Below are 9,322 nucleotides of genomic sequence, written 5' to 3'. Positions count from 1 at the left end.
TTGAATAATTGTTTTTATGGTGTTAAACCGAATGTTGTAAACTTCTGTATATATTACAAGTATAATGTGTATAAATATTAAAATTTTATCAGAAAAAATCGTTCCCAACAATGTTTTATTTTTACACCACTTTTTACTACTTCCGAATATCCGTGTGTGTGATTCTCAACACGTTTAAATATATATCCGATGATGAATGACGATGGGGGGATTCATTTTAAACTAGAATTGTGTATTACAAATGAAATAAACGACATGATCCAATCAAAAAAGTAATATTTTTATTTACAAAATTTACACATGTATATAATAATACGAATTGATTTTTTTTTTTAAATCTATTGACCTTTCGAACCTCGTTCACGCTTGTTTTCAAAATCATTTCGTTCAACTCCCTGTATTGTATACAACAATCGAATCGACTTAACAACATATCACAATGTAGAGTCTACGTAGAATGGTGTCATCGAGAAGAAAATTATATAGTATAGGCGAAGGACGGCGCATAGGACGCGGTTTAAAGCCACTCACCGAACGACGGAGAACAACATAAGACTTGGCACACGCTATAAACAATCAGTTTCGGATATTTCAAACGCACCCTTTTAAAAAAATAATTATTTCCATCATATAATATATGTACATAATTGCTCGCGACTACTACAAAAGCGTTTCATTACGACTACTGATATAATGTACTATACATACTATGCAAGCAAATGAATTATTTAATTTTCAATTGATTTCACTCTAAACCTACAGTATACAATACATTTAGATGAATAAAAAAAAGATTGAAATTCCTTCATACTTCCTTCAATGTTTGCATTATTTATATACTAATATAAATTGTACAATCCTTGACATTCACTCTCTCAATACATTTATATAAACAAAAACATGTCAGATGTTAATTAAAAAAAAAATGGAATGACAATATTGAAGCTTATGTATGCGATCATTTAGTTACAATGGATATTCGTATAGTTGGAAAGTTATACGACTGCCCACACTGCTAGGTGGGAATGCTTTCGTTGCCCTCGAACGCTAACAATATGAATTGGGCAGTCTTATAGCCTCCCAAAACCATTATATGATATCACACACATAACATACGAAACATTTATAATATCAAAAAAATAAATTACAATTATAAATTGAGATCTACAAAAAAAAATTAAGAAAAAATTGTTTTGCAAGTCTTTTTCTTTCATAACATAATAAGCAAACGATACTTGTATGGCAGTCATCGGTTAAAATTCATCAGATAAAATCGCTGATTAGTATAATCTAGAAAGGTTTACTGTAAACCTGAGTGTTTCTTAAACATAATAATCGTTTTTCATTTTATTATTTTGGCAAGCCCGTTTGATCACGTAAACAATTAAACTTTTATTACAACTAAATGCTCGACATTAGTAACTTTCATTTCTAAACTAATAAGTCAATATATTTTATCACTCGTTACGTTTCGTATTGTATTTTTAAATTCATAATCGGAGTGCTGCATCAAGCCGCAGAGTCTATGGGCTGCGGAGAGCTGACGTTGCAATCGGCGAGAGCTGATAGTCCGTGGTGCGGACTGTCCGGTTCTTCAGTGTCGTACATCTGCGACGTCAGCTGACTGTCGCTGGCGTAGTTCTTGTGGCACCATTTGTCATCGACTCCATGCTCTTCAGACCACTGCTTTTCATACTGGCACACTTTTCTTGACTCGCATATATTTTCTGCACTCTGCAACATAACATATAAAACACATTAACATACAGCAACGCTATAATAAAGCTGTGAATGGAATTATTCATTACCTTCGAACTCCCGTTCAGATTATGACTAGCGTCTGATTTGAAACATTTTCGTCTCCGACTATCACTGATCACCTCTTCGCAGATGTTATTGAGCTTATCCCTGCAATATAATTTCAAATTAGAACAGACTTCAAATCTACTAAGGCGTTTTGAAGCTTTTTATACTAACTTGGCATTTTTATGCGTTTGTCCGTTGGAATCGTGCAATGACTGTACAATCCGAAGAGTCTTCAATAGTTTCGAAATCAAATTATCGACTACTATCACTTGATCGACGACGGAATTGGACATGTTTGCGTAGGCATCGGCATCTTTGTTTAGAGCGTCTTCCGACATGCTGCATTCAGCCTCCGATTGTTGCCGGTTGAGTATGGCCTGTGACAGGTTTTGAAGTGAATCGTGTTCCGAATAACCCATGTTGAGCAGATCGAAAGTGTCTATATCGGGATAGTAAGACGACTCCGATATGGGTTTTTCGTCGGGTATCGCTGGCGAGAGCTCGTCTCCGCTGAATGTAGTTATGTTGTGAAGTGAACTAAAAGAATCCTCTTTGTTGCCGTTGTGCAAAAATCTAGTACCGTTGATTTGACCGTCGCCGAGGATCGGACAAGTGAGTGGTGCATCTTCCTGGATGTTTTGAGGTTCCGTATTCGGACACGACATTATGCTCAAACCGGACGATACGAAGTTGTGCGAGTATGTATCCTGTAAGGCAACATCTTCGAGCACATTCTCCATCATGAGGCAAGGTTCAGTTTCTGAATCCAATAAATCTGCTGAATTTTCATCTAAAAAGTTCAATCAAACGAAGTATTAAACGATTTACACGTATTAAAGAGTACCCAACAGTGTGTACATATATAAAAATATACCATCGGAAAATCTAGAGGATTGAAACGGAACTGTAGGTCCTGGCAATGAAGTGGCAGGTTGTGATCTGGGAATAGGGCTGCCTGGAGAGCAAGCCTCACTACTGCCGCTTCGGCTGAATGCTTCATTATGGAATATAACTTCCTATAAGCAATAAAGAAAATTAAGTATGTTTCAATGATTAGTATTTAAGTATATAAATATGTGAATAGTTTTAAACCTCTAGATCGTCTGGAGAAATCGAATACGTTTGAATCAGTGTTTGCAGTAAAGATTGAAGACGTTGAGCGAGCTGTGGTAATGCAGACGGTGTAGTCTGTGAAGGGCGACTGACTGCGAGACGAGCACGAGCTGCGAGAACTTCATGCCGTCTCTGTTCGCTGATTCGGACTAGAAGTCGGCATTCGCGTCTACTACGAACTACCTCTCGGTTAAGTTTAGCTGTCATCTCTTCACCTTCACGAAGCGCTTCCTGAAGCGTACTCTTTTCAGCTTGCAAAAATTCCTGCAGTTCGTTCGCCTCCTGCTCCGTCTCCTCCAAATGACTTTCTAACGAACGGAAAGCTTTGACGTTTCTATTCAGTTCCTGAAATTAAATTGAAATGGTAAGTTTTATGAACTGAATACCCATACTATTACATGTTTAAATATATACCTGTTGTAATCCTCGACATATGTTATGAAGTTTGTTGATTTCTTCCTGTTGTTTGACGACAATATTAGCAGAAGTTTGTAATTGGGATTCCAGCAACATCAGACTATCTCCACACGGCTCTGAATCGTTTCCTCCGAGCATGCTCAGTACTCTCTGAGTGTTCTTTTGCAGTTCTTCCTGTGCTGCGATTTTATCAGCTCTCTCCTCTTCAAGTCTATTTTCAATGGCAACTAACTTATCAGCTTGTTCTTTGCAATGGCTTTGAAGTTTAGAATTGGTTTCGGTCAATGTTCTAACTTTTGCCTCCAGCTTTTCTAATTCCCTATTCCTAGTATCCACTTGGACGCTCTGATGAACTTTTTTCACTAAAACTAAATCAGTCCTAATTTCCTTGATGCCTATTCCAGCTAGGGCATTCTCTACATCACCACCACAAAGAACCGTTTGAACACTGGTCTCATGATAGATGCGTATTTTACCAGCATGTTTACCCTTAGGATATGGCGGAAGACTCTTTAGTGGAGGGGAATCTCTATCACGAGCGACGGACCTCTTGAAAATGCTTGAACATTTATTAAGAACATTCTCTATGGAAGATTGACTGTTCTTTTCCTTCTTGAACACTGATAATTCAGGCGAATTTTCTCGTTTCCTTCTCGGAAGAGTGGCGTATTTATCATAAGCTGCTTTAGAATCAGGAGTCATTCGAGATTTAGACGAATCTAGAACTAAGCGCGATGTTATAGGATTGTTTGTGACTGGCGAAGATGCTCCTGGAGTGCGACAACGAACTGATGACGTCTTTGTTGATTTTACTTTCACTGAAGGAGATTCTCTGCAGATGAGCGCTAAGGAATCGGGAGTGGTACGAGGCCGATTTCTAGGTGGAACGATCGGCTTAGGACCGGTAGGCGGTGGTGGCTTTTCTCCCGGTGCAGATTTCTCCCTAGATCTAGCCCTTTCCCGTGTCGCTAAAGACGGGGCACGTCCTTGAGTCGGTCTCGGAGCTGGTGATGGTTTATTTCTAGGAGATTTACCTGGTTCCGTGACGGCAACTCTTTTCTTACCGCCAGACAAGCGTCTAGCCGCAACCCTAGCCGAACCACTGCCAGTAATGGAAGAGCTTTCACTCCCACCTTCGCTCGTTCCATCGTTGGTTTTAAAATCGTCCAACCGATCAGCATTCTTACAAGAGAGGATGTCGAAAGAGTCATCACACCCAGAGCCACAGCTTATGAGGCTGGAAGCGCAGGAAAGTGGTTCTGGAGCACCACTGCTGGCGTATTCGCCCGGTGCAACTTCGACACCACTGTCGCTTCCGGCAACAGCCATAGCTGCTTGTTCGATATTGAAGTTCTGTTGGCACGCAGCATCTTCTTCAACGATGTTAGTGTTGTTTTCCTCGTCTGCGCAAGTTGCCTCTGCTGGTAGTCTCTCAACAGCACTAGCATCGCCCCCTGATATGTCAAAGGGCGCGTCGGCGTCGTCACACATTGCCGTCCTGCAGAATATCTCTCATCTGGAAATAAAATAGCATTCATATAATTATATGTCTATACATTTTTTTTTTTGATAATATTAAACAATTATTACTTTTTATCCGAATTTTTTAGATATGTAAATTAAGGCACAGTTGTCAGAATATGTAATGAATGAGACAATTAATTTATTTAATCATATAAAAAACTAGACTATATAAGCCATAAGAATTCTGAACATCATTAATCGTCGACTGTGTGATAAAGGAAAAAATAACAATGAGTCAAAAAATTACTATATTTTTATTTTATTTATTTATATAACTTTAGATATCTAGCTAATTTAAAAATACATTCTTAATTACTTAACTCTAAAATTTTATATATAAATTTATATGCACTGTCCTTCACAGAGGTGTCTCCTGGCACCTCGCAAGAATGCATCCACGGTATTAGAAACCCTGACTTACTCAAGGAGGGCATTGTACATGAGCACACCCCTGTGAAAAACACCACCACCTGTATTTTTCCTTACTCTACCACCTACAACTAAATTGTTCTTATTTCTAGTATAATAACTATGGATAACTTATGCAAAAATAATTACAAACAAAACAAATATAAATATATATATATTTACGTATAAACCCTTTGCCCGCGGCAATAAATATAGCGAACAAGCCCTGTACGCGGCACCTTTTTCGCGAATTTGGCAATCGAATTTTCGACCTTAAATACAGATTTTAATATTTACTCAAGTAACCAGATATGTTAATTAACACAAAGTATTATTTTAAACAATAAAATACATAATATATCTCGTAGTTTTGGCTGAATTGTCAAATAATTATTCTTCATACAATTGAGACGTATCGTCGCCATTGTTCAACAGACGTGACGTCACATAAACGATGTTTCAGTATGGTTCCACAAAAAACTAATTTTTACTGGTATATATTCATTTTAAGCAAATTGAATAGATGGCATTCAACTCTCAGTAATATATTCAACCAATTTTGAACCTTAAAACAGTTGAAATAGGTGCATATAAGGCTCAAAATCCCGTGCAAAGTTCAGGAATTCTATGGAAGACAGCCGCACTACAGACTTGTCGCGCAAAGTTTCCATAGAAGACGGCCGCGGGCAAACGGTTAAAAAGATACATGGAATGTGTAAATGTGGAATATTTATAAATCTAAAAATCTCACATGAGTCATTATAGTTGAAAGTGAATGTCCACTTTTCTTCATTTCGAGTAAATACTTCACAAAACATTTAATATAATGTTTTGCGTTTAAGAATATTTAAAACTACTGATGGCATATAATACGTTTATGCAGTTTTTCTGAGATTCTGGACATAGCGAGCAGCATGGCTCGATGATTAGGCTTTTGCCTAGCACCGAGAGACGCCGAGTTCGATCGAAGAAAATACAATTTTATATACATCTATATAACAAAGTCCATTGTTGTGTGTGTGTAAAATCGATTCTGATTGGCTGTCGTCAAATTTGTTACCGATTGGCTGTTGTAAATATTCAAATAAATTGAATAAAAAACAAGTGAATGTTTACAATTACATTAGCCATGTTTAAATCGTTTCTATTACAAATACTGAGCGAAGCCGAGTGGAACTACTAGTAATAAATAAAGTTCATGATCATTTTTAGTTGTCGTGAAATATTCATTGAAATTTTACAGATCTTTCTAGAATTACAAATACCATTCATTCGAGACATTCAACTTCTTCATAATCATCAGTTTCTACTTTAATATCTTGCTCTATCTTCTCTTGTTCCAATTCTTCATTACAAATGGGCACATAAAGTCTTATCAATTTTTCAGCACATGGCAACGCTTCAGATCCTTTAATATATTTAGAAAAATATTCACGCATCGCCGGATGGTCTAATTGCTCCAACGGTATACCGGCTTTGAGACACATTTTCACAGTATCGAGTCTGAATTGGGTCACATTGTCTCGTATAATGCTCTGGATGTTAACGACACCTAGAATTTTCGACTGGTGAAAACACATATCGATATTTGGGAGCTGAGAAGTTGATTTTAAATATTTGTGTAATACCTGGTTGTATCTCATGGCAAAAATCACTATTGGAAGCACGAGCAGAGTACTTCATGTGTGTGACACTTTTGAGGTGTTTTTCTAAATTGTCTTTTTTTTTCCATTCTAAATTGCAATCGCAATGTTTACACCGTAATACGACTGTATTTTCAGTATCATTTGTAATGTAAAAACCTTCTTTTTTATATGACTGCGCTCTATCAAAAATTTTGATATGTCTTCTTCCCATATTAACTATAAAATAAATATAAATTAATATGCCTTTGGATGGAAATATATTTTGTAAGTAATGTACCCAATGGTACATTAGATTTTACAATAGATTATACAACAGAACGAGTCTTCATTTGACAGTTGCGGCGGCCCAAACAAATGTTATGAATACGGCCATAGTTTCAACATGTACGTACAATTCGAAATTACATATTATGCATTCTTTGCATTGATTGATAACCCAATAAATAGATACAATATGTATGCATATCATTTGTACTGCGAATTTACATGTTTAATTTGAATTATTTGCAACCACAGCTACTACATATGTATATACATTAAAGGGGTATAAAATAGACCTAATTGACTAATAGATTAAAATATGGCTAAATTTTAATTTATTTTACTTTTGATTGGCGTGCTTCTATCATATCGGTTTCACAGCGAGGAACATTTTTATAGACGGTACCCTTTATTTCCAATTATTTTCATCCACAGCTACTACATACATATGTAGATACATATATTAAAGGGGTTTGGTGCAAACGATCGAAAAGCGCCAGACAGATTGAACCACAGATTAACTGGATGGCTGCTCGCAATGTTCGGCTGGACGCAATTCTCGACTTCACGAATGAAAAATTGCACATCAGATGACGAGTAACCTTTCGATGTGCACAGATGCAATTATTAAAATTGAGTTGGATCTTTCTGGCGAGTTTAATAAGGCAAAATTCGGAACTAAAGTATGAGAAGCACAGAACGTATACAGGGTAGGTATGTCGGGACTTCGGGTAGATTTCGCTTAGTGTAAGTGCGAGCAGTGCGCACGCATAAGGTACACGTGTCGTTAATCTGTGGTTCAGTCTGTCTGGCGCTTTTCGATCGTTTGCACCGCATCGATATTAAAGGGATATTAAATAAACCTAATTGGTTGAGATAAGAATTTGGCTAAATTTTAATTCATTTAACTTTTTGATTGGCGTGCTTCTATCATATCGATTTCGCAGCGAGGAACATTTTTAAAGACAGTACCCTGAGAGTCATGCTCTCTAGTAGTCAGCCGTTGCCTTCTGAAGATAGACAAACTAATTTTAGGTATATACTCCCAATTTTATAAAATAATAAATGAGGTGGATGGAATTATTTATATAATTATTATTTATGCTCCGAAAGGAAGCAAGCTATGTATTTTAATTTTTATTACATATTAGGATAAAGATCAGAATAATTGACGTAATATATGTACAATTAAGTTAATATAATACCAGGGGTTTTTTTTTGAAAAAAAAGGTGCCTGAACTGAATTATTGTTAAGTTTTTTATTGAAAAAATTATATTATATAGAATACTCGTTTGAAACATAAAAAATGCTGAGACAAAAAGGTGCCGTTCCACCGCGTTACATGGGGAAAAAGCCCTGTATAATACCACATATCAATTAGTAGTGAACATGAGCACTATTTTGAGTACACAAGACTCTCATTGATGTTATTTTTTGTGCTTCAATAGATCAACCTAATAAGACACACAGAGAGGTACGCTGCACGTGTTTTTACACATGCAAAAAAAACAACACTAGATGTAATCCGGTACGCTAAATCTATACCACAGTGTCCCACTGTATCATTGGTAGTTTTCAGTGGTATTTTATTCTTGTATTGACAGTGATCGATAACGGCGAATCCTATATTGAAGAAATGTAGGAGAAACTTGTCAAAATAATTAGATTGTACGAATTAATAATGACATGAAGATACGCCTGTCACCACTAGAGTCCACCTACGCGTCCCGTGCCGCACTTTTGAATGTGTTCTTGACATCAATATTGCTCCTTTATTTGGAATTACATACCGACAGATATGAAAACCAATCCCGATATGTATGTGTACAGAAATACAAACTCACTCTATTCCGAGAAAAAGTAATATGTACTTACTTGAAACCCCGAACCCATTTACGTTTTCAGCTTGAATAAATTCATTTTCAGATAAAATGTCAGAACTCTATGTAATGGTATGGACTGATATCAAGTTTCAACAACGACATAATATCAGCTTTCGAACGACAAAAGAAATTTAGTCGACTTGGCAACCCACTAGAATTAACTCTATAGGTACTATAGGAAGTAAGAGGCTTTCACATTTAAGCTAAAAGCAACGAGAGAGGAAAAAACCAGCCACCCTGAAAGAGTCTAAATAAATACCTCT

At 36.5% G+C, this 9,322-nt stretch overlaps 2 protein-coding genes across 2 annotated transcripts in view; both read right to left on the bottom strand.

Annotated features, from left to right (window-relative positions):
• Nucleotides 1-257: 257 nt before the first annotated feature.
• corn (microtubule-binding protein cornetto) overlaps nucleotides 258-9,322 on the bottom strand; it is a 79,781-nt gene continuing 70,716 nt past the window's right edge. Inside the window, exons 3-8 of the mRNA XM_077434405.1 lie at nucleotides 3,334-4,852; nucleotides 2,899-3,264; nucleotides 2,681-2,822; nucleotides 1,978-2,596; nucleotides 1,809-1,908; nucleotides 258-1,734 (exon numbers count right to left, since the gene is read on the bottom strand). Of these exons, the coding sequence (XP_077290531.1) occupies nucleotides 1,510-1,734; nucleotides 1,809-1,908; nucleotides 1,978-2,596; nucleotides 2,681-2,822; nucleotides 2,899-3,264; nucleotides 3,334-4,827 (2,946 nt within the window). The 5' untranslated portion in view covers nucleotides 4,828-4,852 and the 3' untranslated portion in view covers nucleotides 258-1,509. The remainder of the gene's footprint in view (nucleotides 1,735-1,808; nucleotides 1,909-1,977; nucleotides 2,597-2,680; nucleotides 2,823-2,898; nucleotides 3,265-3,333; nucleotides 4,853-9,322) is intronic.
• LOC143914098 (CGG triplet repeat-binding protein 1-like) lies at nucleotides 5,341-8,742 on the bottom strand. The gene is made up of 4 exons (XM_077434189.1): nucleotides 8,722-8,742; nucleotides 8,148-8,217; nucleotides 6,897-7,130; nucleotides 5,341-6,820 (listed from the first exon to the last, which is right to left on the bottom strand). Exons 1-4 carry the CDS (start codon nucleotides 8,740-8,742, stop codon nucleotides 6,537-6,539), a joined length of 609 nt encoding a protein of 202 aa, XP_077290315.1. The 3' UTR covers nucleotides 5,341-6,536.

This window comes from Arctopsyche grandis, chromosome 7 (assembly GCF_051622035.1).
Source record: "Arctopsyche grandis isolate Sample6627 chromosome 7, ASM5162203v2, whole genome shotgun sequence".
Classification (NCBI taxonomy): Eukaryota; Metazoa; Arthropoda; class Insecta; order Trichoptera; family Hydropsychidae; genus Arctopsyche; species Arctopsyche grandis.
The sequence above is the reverse complement of the archived record's forward strand: the minus strand, read 5'-3'. Positions and strand labels throughout refer to the sequence as shown.